The 17660-nt window shown below is 28.2% G+C and overlaps 1 protein-coding gene across 1 annotated transcript; it reads left to right on the top strand.

Annotated features, from left to right (window-relative positions):
• Window positions 1-7401: 7401 nt before the first annotated feature.
• On the top strand, window positions 7402-8652 carry LOC136074032 (52 kDa repressor of the inhibitor of the protein kinase-like). The gene has a single exon (XM_065786330.1). It carries the CDS (start codon window positions 7402-7404, stop codon window positions 8650-8652), a length of 1251 nt encoding a protein of 416 aa, XP_065642402.1.
• The last annotated feature ends 9008 nt before the right edge of the window (window positions 8653-17660 follow it).

The raw sequence follows: 17660 nt of genomic DNA, 5'->3' as shown, positions 1-17660 counted from the left end.
ATCTCAAAAATTTAAGCCCAGATTCCGAGTGAACGAAACATTTCTGAAAATTTTTTTTTTCCCCAACAGGTCTTAAAGACGTCTAAAAAACGTCATTTAGATGTCTAGACGTTTAAAAGACGTATTTTAGACGTCTTTAAGACGTTGTGTTTTTACTAATGGTATGAAGCTTTTTTACTAATGGTATGAAGCTGCGGTAGTTTTTTGTCTTTTTATGTTTACATTTTGCTTGATTTGTCAGAATCTTTAAGTGAGAGTGGCTCGTGCAACAAGATAAATTACAATCTTTTTGTTAAAAAATTTTTTGTTACTAGCAACTTCCTGTACCAGGAACATTTTGTACCAGAAGATTTTCATTTAAATGATACTGGCAAGAAGATTTTCATTTAAATGATACAAAGAACAAACTGAATGCAGACCAAAAGCACCACCAATAGGAATGTGAATTATTAAAAAGTATTTTGAGCTGTGCATTTACTTGAGCAATGCATCACTTGAGCGGTCGTTCTTGTAGATGGTGAAACTCTTTCATATTAACTAAAAAATGTTGTTTTTAGATATGTTGCTTTAGATCATCTAATTTAATTGAAACAAACTTTTTCTTTCCTGGACGAACCCTTGAATATTCATTCCATTGATTAAACTCAGTAACCTCTTGAAATAGTTTCAAAGTTAATGCTCTTTAAAATCACAAAAAGTTTTAATTCCAAAACAAAAATACCAACTTTAACTCACCATTATGGAAAAAAACACGCCAGATTTTAACTTTTTTTTTTTAAATATCTATCGCATACTTATTATCATTAAATATTTGAAGAATAAAACCATTTTGTTCAAAAGTTATTAGCTGTTAAAAGCAATGAAAACATCTTTTTTTGTGTGTAGATTGAAACTCAATGCACAATTGTCCACTACTTCAATAGTGTTTTTTCAAGAATCGTATTAGATATTGATCTGAAAGTTTCAAAATATACTGTTATTATATATTTGTGCAAAATCAAAATGTTTCTGCAAAATCTGAGATGGTTCACAAGGACCTTTGCTCCTTTTGGCATGGAATGATCCAACAACTTTTTTTAAAATGCTGATTTCATAACCAGATATTTTTGTAAATAAGTATTTTTGCAACAAAATTTAACTCAAATGCATAAATATATTAAAAAAATTTATCTAGTTTTACTTGGTTTTTACTCATTTTTAATTATCGAAAGAAAAAAAAACGTTAATTCCAAATTAAAAAAACCTTACAACGTTTTATTAAAACTTTTGTGATTAGATTAGTCCACAATTTACCATTTCCACTATATTATTTTTGAACATTTTTCAAGTACCGCATTTTTGAACTAGTTTTTTCTTGTCTCGCTTCAGATTATTCTTCCTGGGGGCATTCTTTAACTTCTGAATATAACTTTTCTAATACTAACTGTCGCTTCGGACATATGTTCATTGATATATGTATTTATTTCTTTGAGTCAATTCGTTTCCTTTAATATTTCATTTTATTCTTGTAACTTTGCAGTTTCAAAACAATTTTTCTTAAAAGATCAACTTTTTTATACCCAAAACAATGTAAGCGTTCTATTTCAATTTCCCACAAACCTTTGCGATAAAAATAATTGTACTTTTTATTTTGTTTGTGACTAAATTTTGTTTGGATTTTCAGATAATCCAATCAGAATCACCCAACCCTTGTTTGATTTATTAAACCTTCTATACTAATGTTAGTTAACTAATGATTCTCTGGATAAAGTAAAAACTGAGCTGCTCAATCTAGGACAAAATTATTTGTTACTACAAAAAAAAATACCGTATATAAAATATAATATTAGTATTAAAAAGTCACGCTATACAACTTAAAAAACTGGATAAGCTAACACAGACAAAACTGTTTAAAAGCGTATACAAACTCGCGAAACTTAAAATTAAAAAATAGCTTTACAAAACAACAACGTAATTTTGTAAACAACCTAAAAAGCCATTAAAATACAAAGATCTGATTGATGATAGCGCGGGGATTGCATTATGGTACAAAAAAATTATCCTTTAGAAAATAAAAAAATAAATGGATAATAGCAAAATTATCTAAATTCATTACTATTGCACGCTTTTAAATTTTTCAGTTATGTAAAACTAAACAAAAAAAATTATTTTTAAATTTCTTAACAGTGGGGTACACTGGATTTTTAAATGTTTGAGTTTTGACACTTACAGGCAATGTGCAAACTCCAAACTTTTTTTTTGGTCATAATAAGGGTCATAAAAACTGAACACTAAGAGATTATTTTATGAAACTTGAAATTTGTCGATGAAAATAAATTTAAACAAAAATACTAAAGAAAATATTTTATAAACTTGTTGCTCCCACGTTAAGGGCTGGGTGGGCCCAAAAATTAGGGGTTTTTTGTTCCCAAGCTCCAATCACCCCAATTCTTCGCAAAACATTCTTTTTTGATATAAGAATAAACATAGAAAAGTTTGGAGCTTGCACAATGCCTGTAAGTGTCGAAACTCAAACATCTAAAAATCCAGTGTACACCGCTGAATAATAATATCATATCCCACCTATATTTTACAATCGAGCATCTTTGCTAAAAATTATTCCACTAGCAAACCAAAACAGACTTATAACTTTGACAAGAAGCAGTTCCTGTCTTTTATAAAGCAAATTTTGTATCAATTAAAATATTAAAGAATGACATTGGTGAATTAAAAACTCGAACTCATCTTTTATTGAGTACACTTTGTGTTCTATTTTTTATGCGATAACAAAATATTTTGGTCATTAAGCTAACCAAGAGGGCTAATAAGTTAATTAGCAAAAAGAGGTCGACCAACAAAAGAATTTGATGAATTGAGTTATAGCGCTTAAAGGCAATTGATAGCCAATATATTATTTGATTCAAAAACGAAACTATCGAAAAAATATTGTTAGTTGCACTAAGAATAAAAACTAACAGCCACGAATTTAATTTAGAAAAATTTCCTAATGTTATTCCAATAAGGCAATAAAATAAGACCAATGGCTCTAGTAAAAGAGTTAGGAAGCAATTTTTAATAAACTTTTCCTCATTCTAAAGTTTTATTGTGAGCTCAACCCAATAAAAATGTAAAAGGCTCAACGCAAAAGAAAATACAATGAAAGTGACGTCAACGAATAACTTTATGGATGTTTTTTAGAATTGTTATTGAATATAAAGTATAACTTGTAATTGACTGTAAAGAATGGGTTAGTAACATATAAAAATAAAAATATATTTTAAATCTAGAGATAAAATAAAATCGCATAGAAAATCTTTTTTAAATTGAAAAGTAATCTAATTTACTCAAATTGAAGTTTGCATTGAATTTTATTAGATTTATAGTTTGGATTTATGAAGTGCTTTTGAAAATCGTTTGGCCTAAAAATAAAAACTATATATATTTACTAAAAAGCGCTTTATAACGATTTTGCTAACACCATTGCAGCATTGTTTTTAGAATTGTAATTGATTATAAAGTATGAGTTGTAATTGATTGAAAAACATGAATTATTAACATATAAGGGAAGGTTGAGTAAGATGAGCAAGTTCCTAAGATGGTATAACCTCTTTAACGGGTAGACTAATAATTTTTTCGCAAACTTTTTGGTTAAGAATATTCATACAAGTTTAATGGTGTTATTTATTTAATTTCTTGGTTGTATAGGTAATAAACTTTGATTGTTTTACTGTTAAAAAAATTTACCATCCCCTTTATACTTTTTTATTGTTCAATATTTTGTAAATACGTCAGAACGAAAAAAGATCATCAAAAATTAATTACATCCTCAATATTTTATACTTATCTTCTGCTAATTCCATGGGTTATATAAAATATTACACAAGCTGTTGTCATGCTATTTAAATTATGATTACTTGGTGTAGATGCTTAAGATGACACGTTTTTAGACGCTCAAAATGAAATGCGGTTTTTGTTTAGAAAAGCGCGTTTTTTTAAAGTTATTTATCATTAACTTTTTTAGCAATAGGAAAGATTTATTATTGTTTGTTTTCTTATGGTTGAGATCAGTGAGATCTATATATGGGCTAATAGGGCTAAAGCCCGGGGCCCCGACCAGTAAAGGGCCTGTATGAAAAGAGAAATTTTACATATTATCGTGAATATTCATTTATCAAATGCAAAAGTGGTTAAATAATTAATTATTTCAAACATAAGTAAGTGTATGTGAAAATTCAAGCGAACGAAAACTAAATTTTTAGAATAGAGAATAAAAATTGTATTGGCATTGTTATCGCTACGATGATGTTCAAATGCTTTTGTATTGAAAAATTGTTAAGTGTCTTTGCTAGCTTTTGTAAAAATAGTGCACCTGCGACACAGCTTTGAATGATTAAGTTTATTTTTGTGCAAATTCCACTGATTATTTTTTATTCGCTCGGTATTAAAATTATAACATATTAAATAAAATTTATATAAATTTTATTTCTATATAGGTTTAACGATGACGGGTCGTAAATATAAAAGTGGGTGTCAAAAAAGAAAATTAGCAGAACAGAAGCAAGACGCAATAAAAAAATGTAAAACATTAACCAACTTCTTTTCAATCCAATCCCAGATCGACGAAACATCTTCAGCTCAACTTAAAGATAAAAATAATGATCAAAATGTTTCAATATTTTTTTTTTTTTTTCTATTTATTTCGTCATTTCACACATTTTACAATGTTATCTATAAATTTAAACAAATATATATAATTACAAGCTGACTGGGGCTTGATGATAAGTCAAAATGACTTATCATCAAGCCCCTTTGTGAAATAAAAAAAAAAAAATAAAATTAAATTTTAAATTTTCAAATATTAAATAAAAGAGTGAAATTATTAAGTTTAAAAAAAAAAATTGGTTAGAAATTTTAGAAGGTTAAAGAAGAACTTACAGTTAAAAAAAGAACTTAAAGTGAAAAAAAAGAAGAAATTTAAGATAAAGTTAAAATATGAAATAACAAATAAAACATTACAAATCTGTACATATTCGTATACATATTAAAAACAATAAACAACAAAAAAAAAAAATTTAATTCGCTTCATATGCATATACATATTCAATACAATATTAAAATTAAATTAAGTACATAAAAAATTAAAAATACAAAACTATTTCGATTTTTTTTCAAAAAAATGAGAGAATGTACGTAATGTTTAAACTTAGTAAGTGTTTTTTTATAGTTCTTTTAAATGTAGCAATAGATTTTATTTTTTTCATATTTTCGTCAAGAACCGAATTCCACAAGCGTGGTCCCCGGCATATAGTCGAGAAGTCAGATTTTTTGAGTGATGTTAGTGGGATGTAGTAATTACTCATTGAATGTCTTGTTTCATATTTATGATTAATTCGAGTGAAACTTTTAAAAAAATATTTTGGAATCATTTCATTTTGAAGTTTAAACATAAATAACAAGTTATGGTATATATTTAGTTTGTATACATTTAGAGCATATATTTCCTTGAGTAACGGCTCGGCACTTTCGTATCTACTTGCGCCCAAAACTAATCTACTTGCTTGCTTTTGTTTTGTATAAATAATTTTTAGGAAAGATAAATGATTGTTTACCCAGGCAATATTACAATAGTTAATATGACTATGCATAAATGAAAAGTAAAAATTTTTTAAACATAAATTATTTAAAAGATGTTTTGTCTTGTACATAATCCCCAGGGTCTTTGAAACTTTGTTCTCGACTAGCTTTATTTGGCTTTTCCAATTTAAATTCTCATCGAAAATTATTCCTAGTATTTTTATTAAAAAAACTCTTTTTATTTTAATATTGTTATTTGTTAGTTCAGGTAATTTGAGTGGAAGGTTCTCGGATTTAGATGACTTAGCAAACAAAATATATTTCGTTTTTTCAATATTTAATGAAAGTTTATTTGCTTCAAACCACTCATTAAGGTATATTAATTCTGTGTTTACAATATAAAAAATATTTTTTAAATTTGAGTCAGAAAAGAAAACATTTGTGTCATCTGCAAAAATAATATAATTAAGTATTTTTTTGGAGACAAATAAAAATCATTAATATAAATTAAAAACAGCAGGGGTCCAAGTATTGATCCTTGGGGAACTCCGCAATTTATTGATTCAAATGGGGAACATGTTAAGTCATATTGTACTCCTTGTTTACGATTTTGTAAATAACATTGCAGCCACTTTAAATTGGAGTGAACTACTCCATAATTGTGTAGTTTATAAATTAGAATCTTGTGGTTGACAGTATCAAATGCTTTTGATAGATCTAGAAAAATTCCGAGTGTGTAACTGTCGTTATCAAAACCATTTAAAATTTGGTTGGCAAGATCAATTACTGCATGTTCCGTGGAATGGTTGTTGCGAAATCCAAACTGTATTTGAATCATCAGAAATTTAAATATCCCCATACATCGTTGAACTGCCCTCCGAAGATAATTTTTGTGATTCGGGCACATGGCCGAATATATTAAATAGCGATTTCATTAATTTTTGTTTAACCAAAGATACGACATATTTTCAAAATAAGGGTTTCCATAAACGTGATTATGCAGCTTCGTGCAGAATTTCAAAAACACAAAATCGATATTTTTCCGAAGAACTTTTTAAATAACGGCTTAAAAATGCACAGCCAGTGTCAAGAAATTGGATATGTTATTCGAAAAGCACAGGAAACATATATTGTTTAATGTGCAAATTATTTTCTATATACGTACAAGCATTTTCCAAAGGGTTCTCTGATTGGAAACATGGAGAGGAATATGTCATACTCCACGAAAATTCTACGCCGCACAAAAACGCCGTTATAAATTGGACAACGCGAAAAGAAAGAAAAAATACAATCGATAAACAATTAATGCAAGAATTAGAGCAGGAATCAGATAAATTTTATAAAATTTTGAAGCGTGTTGTCGCTGTTGTTAAGTTTTTGAGTGAACGAGGTTTAGCATTTCGTGGTCACAATGAAACATTCCAAATAATGGCAATTTTATTGGCTGTTTGGAATTGATTGCTGAATTCGATCCGTTTCTTAAAGAGCACATATAGAAATGTTCAGGAAAAAAACACTTTGTTTCTTACCTAACCAAAAGTGTGTATAAAGAAATTATTACATTAATGGCGAAAAAAGTAACAAAAACAATTATAGAGGAAGTCAATTCGACAAAATATTATTCGATTGTTGTTGATTCAACCCCGGATGTGGCGCATGTTGATCAACTCGCTATTATACTAAGATATTGCTATCAAGGTGATGTATTCGAGCGATATTTAACAATTACCCCAATCACTTCACATACTGGAAAATCTCTACTAAATGTAGTCAAAACAATATATAATAAATACAAATAATTTGTCCATCAAAAATTGTCGCGGCCAATCATACGACAATGCCGCCAACATGTCAGGCCAATATAACGGCTTAAGGGCACTACTGCAGAGAGAAAATCAGTTGGCAGTATATACACCGTGTGCAGCACATAGTTTAAATCTGATAGGGATAGAAGCCGCAAAAGTTGTGCATGAAGTTGAAATATTTGTCTTTACAATTCAGCAATTATTTGTGTTTTTTTCAAGTTCTACTAAAAAATGGAATGCAATTACCGACGCTTTAAAATTAAATGAGAAAACGCACGCCCTAAAAAATTTAGGCAAAACCAGATGGTGCAGCCATTATGAAGCTGTTAAAGCTTTAAAAAATAACTATGAAGAAATTTTAACATTTTTTAAATCAATTGCAAACAATGACCAAGAAAAAATAGGCCAAAGAGAAGAAGCGAAGACATTATTTTCAAAAATGACTTCATTGGAAAATGGAATTTTGGTTATTTTTTGGGAACAAATTCTGGAAAGAATTAATAAAGTAAATAAAAAATTACAGACAGCCGGACTAGATTTGTTAGACGCTTCCGCTCTTCTTTCATCACTTGAAGGATTCATTAAAGAAAAAAGAAACAATATCGACACCGAATTGACCCAATACGAGATATTAGCAAAAACTTTGACTAATTACCTTAGTTCGGAATATAAAGATAAAAGAAAAAGAATACTAAGATACTCAGACGGTACAACAGGGTGTGGGAGCAACTTAACAGGGAAAAACAAATTTAAAATTGAAATCTTAAATGTCGTTTTAGACAAATTTCAAAAAAGAAAAAAAGTATACAAGGAAAATTCTGAGAATTTTAAATTCTTTTTTGACATTGGAAGCAAGAAAACAAAAATAGTAGATGAATCCAGTATGCAGAATGCATGTAAGTTTTATAAAGAGGATATTGAAGATTTTGCCACGCTGAAAAACGAATGCATTCATTTTAAAGAATATATTAACATAATTGTAGTTAACGAGCAAAGCCAAATTAATTGTGCTGAAATTTTAAAAATAATTTATGACAAACACCTTATCGATACTTTTCCGAATTTGCACACAGTAATGAAAATTTTCCTTACAATGCCTATTACCAATTGTGAAGCAGAAAGATCATTTTCCAGAATGAGCTATATTAAAAATAAGCAAAGAAATACAATGAGTGATGACAGATTGGCTGATTTAATGCTTCTATCCATAGAACATAAAATTACAAAGTCATTAAACTACGATGAGGTTATAAAGGAATATGCCCTAATAAAGGTTCGAAAACTGCGTCATTAAAAATCTTAAAATTAAACAACTTGTTTTTGTTATGAATATATTATGCTTAAATATTTACGATATTTGTGATTGTTAGTGAATAGGAATAATAATAATAATAACAATTAATCTTTAATATTGTCTTTCATTTTATTTAAATAATGAACCGCAAATCAATTAATCGCATAATCAATTAAAAATCTTTATTCGTGTAGGGCTAGGGCCCCTTGCTGTTTTTAAGCGCTGGGCCCCCAAAAAGCTAGATCCGCCACTGGTTGAGATATTTACTTTTTACTTAAGTATAGCCCTTGAAAATACAAATTTATTTAATATTTTTTTGTGATTTTTTTTTCGTTATTTTGAGTTTTTTTGAGTTCCATTAAAAAAGCTCATCTTAGGAAACTGGTTTCCTAAGATGAGATGATTGGGTGTAATTATTTTGATAACAACCCTCATTTTAAAAATGTCTTAGAATTTTGTGAAATTTATTGCGCTCACAGATAGTCACGATGCCAACAATAAATGGATTTTAGTGAGCAAACAATCGAATAAACAATTTTTTTTTCTCAAACAAAAGACTATAGAGGTGACGCTAAAGTAATATATTACAAACTAATTACGCGCACTTTAAGGCCTAATATAAAAATTACTTTTAATTTTCTACTATCAGATTCCAAAAATGTAAACTTGAATGACTTCAAATCCCTTATAGCGCAGCCGTAGCGCCGTGGTTAGCGCCTGTCTCATCCCTGGTTCAACATCACCTCTGTAAAGTTTTATAACATCAGTAAGAAAGGAGGCGTAAACTTCATTTCAAATGCTCTTTTGCGGTGCTCTGTAATACGACCGTAAGAACTTCTTTGGGCACCTAAAATAAATTAATAAAAAATATTTAATTTTCAGAATAAATACTTAAATTCAGATCTCAACTAAGATCAAGTTATTAGCTTTTTCTAATGATGTGAACACGTGATCTTATCAATAACTCAATTTTCATAATCTAAATCATCAAAAATCAAACAATTTTTATATATAAAATACTTAAAAACAAAATTCAATACAAACCTACAAAGATATTTAAAAGCTACAAACTTCTTTTAAAAATGTTTGTAAAAATTCTTAAAAATATTATTATAACAATTCTTAAAAGCTACAAACTTCTTTTAAAAATGTTTGTAAAAATTCTTAAAAATATTATTATAACAATTATGAAGAATATATACAAAAATAGCAGAAAAACAGAAAACCTGCTTAAGTATTCTACCAAAAGTTAATAGAATAAACAAACGTATGTATATGTGAACCGAATGAAATAGCAAACGAAAGAATAAATACTTTACTTATATTAAAAGTAATTTTGCTATTAGGGTTCTTTCGATTTATATTTCGATAAATGAGTTTTTAAAATCTACAAATAATTTATTTTTTTAACATGATTTATTGCTAGATCTATCAATTAAAGTGATGGAAAGAGCCATTAAATCTCTAAAAAACAAAAAAGAGGTCGGTGCGAACGAAGTTGCTCGAAACCTAATTATAGATTGCTACGAAAAATTTGAACGATATTATTTTTAAAGTTTTCAAAGCCTTTATATCGCCCATACAGCAATCTATTTTTTCCGAGAAACCAAAAATTGCAAGAGTTCTTGCAATTCACAAGTACACAAACGCTGATTGAAATAATAAAGCTTTAAACCTAATGAGTTTGATGTTTGCTGACAATACCAATTTATTTTTATCAGACAAAGACATACACAAACTTTTTTTAAATTTATATAAGGAACTTGTACAAGTTTCTACCTGGTTCAGTTGCAATAAATTAATTTAATTGATAAAACAAAATGGATTCATTTTCATTCCTCAACAAAAAAACGTCTTTTGCCGAAAAATTTGCCTTTTTGTCGGTAGAGTAGAAATAAAAAAATTTCTTTCTAAAGTTCCTTGGCATTTATCTTAATAAAAATCTGTCATGGAAAACTTATGTTGGTTACATATCAACAAAATTTGTAGAAGAGGCTTGAAATTATTAAAACAAAATTAATTAAATATAACCATATAAGAGACCGGACTATTTGTTTCTGTTATTACTTTTTCAGCTCTGTAGCCATCACGTCACAATTTTTTGTAGATATTAAAGCGCAGTCTTAAAGAATACGAATTTAAGTAACATTTTAAATTTACATTTATTATGTGAAAAAATTTTCTTAGGGCCCTACTAGGGCCTCAAAAAAACTTTCCCCATCCCAAGGTATGTTGGCGCAAACTATACAAAAATGAATATTAATGTTCCATTAAGTGCAAAGTTTATAGAAATTCTTTTACTATTCATTTTGGCATCAGTTCTCTGGCAAAAATTTAATTTTTAATAACATTTGCTGGTACTAAATAAAAGTACCAAAATAAAAAATTACAAAACTTTTTTATTTTAACTTTTGTAAATAATAATTTTTTTCAAAATTGTTAAAAATTTAAAATATAAAAAAACTAATTTTATAAAAATATAATTTTTTTTTTGCATAGGAAATGCTATGAGGCAATTTGGCTCGTGTAAATTTAGCCAAAGTACCCAATAAGCCTATTTTTCAATAAACGTATAAAAATTAAAAAAAAAAGAAATGATTGAAAATAGTAAACTAGTTGTAATTGAAATTTTTCAAAATATTTTTTTTCCGTATGACTAACTATTTTTTTTGTAAAGTAAAAAGGAAGCGATATTCCAAAAGTAACGTTTTTATCCACATAAAAAAACCCATAAATCTCAATATCTTTTATGCGCATACGCGAGTCTAAAAAAAACTCAAGTGAAAGAAACAATGGTCAATTAGAAAAATTCTATGTAATTTTCGGCTCTTTCTGATAAAAACTTATAATAATATAAATCAAAATGAGGAGGCTGAATAAGTGCGAATTTTATAACTGCGAATCTGCATAAATGCGAAGCAGTTGCAAAGACTGGCATAAGTGCGAACTGGCACAAGCGCGAACTGGCATAAGTGCGCCGAAAGAATTTGCAAAGATTGGCATAAGTGCGAACTGGCATAAGTGCGAACTGGCATATGTGCGAATTAATTGCAAAAACTGGCATAAGTGCGAACTGGCACAAGCGCGAACTGGCATAAGTGCGCCGAAAGAATTTGCAAACATTGGCATAAGTGCGAATTGGCATAATTGCGAACTTGCCAATTTGCACTTATGCCAATGTTTGCAAATTCTTTCGGCGCACTTATGCTAAATCGCGCTTGTGCCAGTTCGCACTTATGTAAGTTTTTGCAATTGTTTCGCACTTATGCAAGTTCGCACTTATGCCAGTTCGCACTTATGCCAGTGTTTGCAAATTCTTTTGGCGCACTTATGCCAGTTCGCGCTTGTGCCAGTTCGCACTTATGCCAGTTTTTGCAATTGTTTCGCACTTATGCAAGTTCGCACTTATGCCAGTTCGCACTTATGCCAGTGTTTGCAAATTCTTTTGGCGCACTTATGCCAGTTCGCGCTTGTGCTAGTTCGCATATATGCCAGTTTTTGCAAGTGATTCGCACTTATGCCAGTTCGCGCTTGTGCCAGTTCGCATTTATGCCAGTTCGCACTTATGCCAGTCGCACTTATGCAGATTTGCAGTTATGAAATTCGCACTTATTCAGTCGCCCCATCAAAATCTGTGTTTAATAAAAACTGTTTTGAATCAGTTTTAAACTGATTCAAAACAGTTTTTTACTGTTTTGAATTAGTTTTGAAATGATTCAAAACAGTCGAAAACTGATGCTGAGATTTTTTTTCTCCGGGAACGATGTTTAGAAATCTTTTACTCAAAAGTGGTCCGCGATTCTTAAATGAATAAGAAATTTTTTGAATAAGATTTTGGTATAGCAAAGTTGTTTGCGGAAAATGTTGTAGCATATTTATGGCGTATTTCTTTAAAATAAGTTTCAAATATTTTGGGGGACAGACCATATTTTGTTTTATACATGAACTGTAGAACAAGATGGATATTAGGTTTGAAAATATTCAAGGCACCAATCATACGTAAAAGAGGTTTACAAGGAATTGCTCTACCAGCTCCAAATATGATTATAACAGCATGTTTTTGCTGTCTATAAAGTTTTTTTAGTTTAGAGTGATTACTACTTGCCCACAAGATGTTGCCGTAAGTTTAGTAACTATGTATAAAGGAAAAATATAAAGTGGCTTAACTCTATAGATCAAGCCAATGTTTTTTAAGATTTTTTCTTTTCTATAGAATTTGTGTCAACTTTTCAAGATAGATTTTGATATAAGTTTACACCTAAAAAATTTACAGATATTTACCTTTTGATGTTAGTTTTATTCATCAAAAGATTGGGAAGAATAAGTGGTATTTCTTTTGTTTTGCTTGGTTTGTGGAAAAGAGAAAATTTTGTTTTTTGAACATTTAAAGACAATTTATTGGATATAAATCTTTCATTAACTTTATTTAATTCCTCATTTACAACTGTAAAAAGTGTTTCAATATTTTTGTGAGAATAAAGAAGATTCAAGTCATCTGCGAATAAAATAAAATTTAATAGGTTTGATGTTGAAAACAAATCATTTATGTATAATAAAAAAAGTCAAGGTTTAAGTATAGAACCCCGTGGAGCTCCGCAATTTACAGTTTTTTTGGTCGTTTCTAAATTTTCAAATTGTACATATTGTTTTCTGTTTAAAAGGTACTTTTCAAACCAGAGTAAGTTTGTCTCATTAATCATTAATGTAGATTATAAAAAGAAGCACCCTAAAATTGATACCTGCGGAGCGCTACATGAAACATCTAAAACATTTTTTTAATACGGATTGGTAAAAGAATATTTCTTTTTTCAATTTGTTGAATAACTTTTAAACCGTTATAAAATTATGTCATTCACTCCATAATAATTAAGTTTATGAATCAAAACGCTAGGATTTAATTTATTAAATGCTTTTGATAAACCTCAAAAAAAAAAAAGAATTGTAATTTTTTAAAAGAGTTAGAGATTTCGCGGACGAATTGAATGATTGCATGCTCAATGGAACCATTTTCTTTTAAACAAAACTGATTTTTATAAAAAAAAATTTTCTCTTTCAAATAAGTATATGATCTGCTGTAAATATATTTTCTAAGATTTTTGAAAATACTGATAAAGTAGAAATAGGTCTGTAGTTACATATATTAGTTCTGCCTCCTTTGTAGATTGGGATTATCTTATCTATTTTTAACAGATCAGGAAAAACTACTCCGTTGTATTGACACTTTAAAAACTTTAAAAGAGAAGATCTTTTAATTGTTTAAAGCATTTTTAGATGGTGTTTCCATTTAATTCATCAGCTCCACGGGCTTTTTTTTAAATAGTTTTAAATGACAATTGAAACTATTGAAATGATAATTCAGAAAATAATTTTTTTTTAAAGTTATTTTTTTAAAAAGTTATTGAGCACAACTTGGGTATTTGGAATTTTTTTGCTAATTTGAAACCGACGCCAATGAAGAATTTTATTATCTCATGAGCTATTATTCTAGGATCAAAACATCTTTGTTATCCACTCTAATTACCTGCGGTAGGAAACTTGAGAAAAATTTTTGCTTTCCACCAATTTTTTATAATATTCTTCAAGTGCGTTTAGAGTCGTTATTGAGATTTTCATACAATTTTGAGTAGTAATTCTTTTTTAAGTTTTCACGAGTTTTTTCAAAAAAAATATATATTCTTTGTTTAATATTTTTAAAGGTATTTTTATTTTTAAGTAATTTATATAAGGTAAGTATGGGTATTAAGGCCCACCTAACATCGAACGCGCGGTAAAGAAATACTGATTTTTTTTTGCTGCCATTGATAAAACCAGATAACTCTAATATTTTAATGTCGATAAAAAGTTTCACAATTTATTTTTTCCCTAAGTTTGGATTAGTGGGCCTTATTAACCGCCGGGCCTTAATACCCACACTTACCTTATAGCTTTTGTTTGATCTTAGATGATTTATTAAAACCCTTATTTATCCAAGGAGCATTTTTGCTTTTTCAATTTACTGCTTTTTCACATATAGGGAAATTGGCATCATAGATAGAATAAAATGTTTTGGAATAATTTTGATAAATTTTATTTGCGTCGTTTAAAACTTTATATGCTTCCAATGAAGCATTGATAATTGTTTTTTAAATTATTCAATATTGTTCATATTATAAATGCGTTTGCATATTTCATTATTAGCTTTAGTTATAATTTTAGTATTTGAGTTGAATGATTAAAATATTAGGAAATGATCAGATATATCTGTTTTCAATATACCTTTTGTATATTGAAGACATTGGTTGTATTAATGTTATCAATGAGAGTTGCTAAGTTTGTTGATATTCTAGTTGGACGATTCATTAGGGGTATTGCTTCTACTTCAAATAATAAATCAAAAAAAATTTTGATTTTACAGTCTTTTTGCCTACTATCGTAGATAAAAAGACTGTAAATTTTTTTTTTTTTTATGCCATGAAACCGTTTCTCAAAACGCCTTAAGATGCTTATTACGTACTTGAAAAATGCAATTAAAAAAAAAACTATTAGTATAATCTCTTTTTGAAAGGTTTTCTGATTTCTTCAAAAATGTTTATTCGACAAATATTTTTGAAGAAATCAGAAAATGTCTACGTTCGTAGACATTTGTGTATATCGTAGTTATCTAAAGCTTATTTTGTAATCGTAGATATTTATAGCTTTTTTTGTAATCTTAGATATCTATAGCTTATTTTGTAAAAAAATAAAAATTGGAAAAAAAAAAGTCATTAGTTCAAGCGTTCATGACCTGGTTTCTTACTTGGTTTCTGCTGATGTAACTGACACGTTCCACTAATAGACATAAAAGGGCTCAATAAGTGCCAAAAAAGAAAAAAAAAAGGCTTTATAATCTGTAACCATCAGCAATTTCATAAAAATAAATTTAAAAACCAAAAAAAATTTGTATTTAAGTAAACAAAAAAGTGCACAAAATTAAATAAAAATAAAATACTTTAAATGGACAATTTTTAAGGACCTATTAATCAATATTTTAAGCACTTTAAAATTATTTTTTCATTGGCAAAAGATATCGGCAAACCTAAAATTGAAGAATCCATGAAAAAAATTTGGAACTTTAAACAAACTTCAGCTTTAACACTATTTAAACAAAGTAGTACTAATAACTCGCGCAAGCCAGTTATTTTTTAAACTAAAGAATTTAAGAAGATTATAGGTTCTAAAAGGTTAAAGGTCAGTCCTATACTAAAACAAATACGTGGATAAGATAGACTAGAGTCTCCTTTATACCTTACTACAAAAAAAACATTACGTCTTATTTTCATTTTTGTCCAATTTCGAAGCAATTTTACCCCACTGTGCGTCAGTTGTTCGATAACAGCAGCTTAATAATAAATTATTAGATTTATTATTTAAGATTTAAGTAGTTAAAATTTCTTTATTGTCGTCAGAAAAGCTAAAATCGTACCTAACGTAATGTGCAATAGTTTTCTTTACATAAGTAAGAACTCCGCCACCGCGTTTATTTGTATGTCTCTTAAAGTTTCAGCTAAATAATATCAAAAACACTTTTCGTTTCTTCTTATAAGTATCTTCTTATAAGCTTTTCAAAAAATCTTCTTATAAGCTTTTCAAAATTGTGACTTATGTTTCTGATATTGACACAAAAGATTGTAATTTGTTCGCCGTTTTTGGAATTAAAAAGAGATTCTTTTATTCCACTTGGATAATAGTAAAAGCTATCATTATTTAAATCATGACAATAATTATTTAAATCATGACAATAATTATTTAAATCATGACAATAATTTTTTTTTTCATTTGATTCTACTAGAGTTTTCATTTTAGAAAAATTTAAAGCTTAAAATCACACGGTGTTTAAAATTGCAAACTTCAGAGAGTTATAGAATCTCCCTTTTATTTACGCGACAACCATATTTTATTTATACGTATCTTTAAAAAAATTTTTATGAAATTTGATTACTGCATACCTACTCTCCTTATGATGCGTTTTAACTTCTGCCCACATTTTTTTACGATGTACCAAGGTTTCTTTCGCACAATCTTCATTGATAAAACTTCCAGTGCTTTTAAGTTTTTTCACAGCTGTTAAAATTATTATTTTAATTTAGAAGTTTGATGACTATAGTTTTGATAGGCTCTCTTTAATTTTTCCTTTTCAATGTGGTCGCTTAATCACTATATCATCGCTAATTCCTATTTGGCTTTTAAAGATCTTTTTAACTGCTTTTGCGCAGTCCCACGTTTCAGACTGTAGTTCTGCAATACTATTAAATCTTAAATTATTGCGACGAGATCTATTTTCTAGATATATATATATATATATATATATATATATATATATATATATATATATATATATATATATATATATATATATATATATATTTTTTTTTTTCAAAGCATTTATTTTTTCATTGATCTTTAGATAGAGTTGAGACACAATTTTCTTGATGTTTTCCTCTTGGAAGTTAGTACTGTCTTTAATGTTGCTAGTATTTTTTCTAGTATTTCAACTCGGGATTTATTAAAACTAAGTTCTTTTTCAAGTTTATCTAGTCTGTCTGTTATTGTTTTTATGTTGGATTATTTTCGTAAAAATTTTCTTGTTTTTTTAGCAGCTTTTTATATCTTTTAAAATTGTTGTGCTTCTGATCTTCAAGCTTAGATATTATTAGTTTCTCAATATTTTTTATCGATAAATTTATCTTTGCACAATTAAATGTAATAACGACTCTCCTTCAAATCAACATTTCAAACTGCCTTACAAATGCGGAAACAACTTTAAAAGAAACATTCCCTTTTACAATTTTTAAATTCATATTTTTTAAAAAGATAAAAAGACAATGACAAACTTTCAGTTTCCAAATTTTTCAAGTTTTCAAACTTCAAAAAAATAGATCAATGCAACACTATAAACACTTTCAAAACAACTTCAAACAATTAGATTGACTTGGAAAGTACAGGTAAAACTATGTTATGACGTGTTTATGACTATCAGAAACATGAATTGC

The sequence above is a fragment of the Hydra vulgaris genome, chromosome 01, assembly GCF_038396675.1.
Source record: "Hydra vulgaris chromosome 01, alternate assembly HydraT2T_AEP".
In the NCBI taxonomy this organism is placed as follows: Eukaryota; Metazoa; Cnidaria; class Hydrozoa; order Anthoathecata; family Hydridae; genus Hydra; species Hydra vulgaris.
Note: the sequence above shows the minus strand (reverse complement) of the source record. Positions and strands in the feature narration are given on the sequence as shown.

Excerpts from the sequence above, each read along its gene's own strand:
- LOC136074032 (XM_065786330.1), top strand. The coding sequence starts at position 7,402 with ATGTCAGGCCAATATAACGGCTTAAGGGCACTACTGCAGAGAGAAAAT.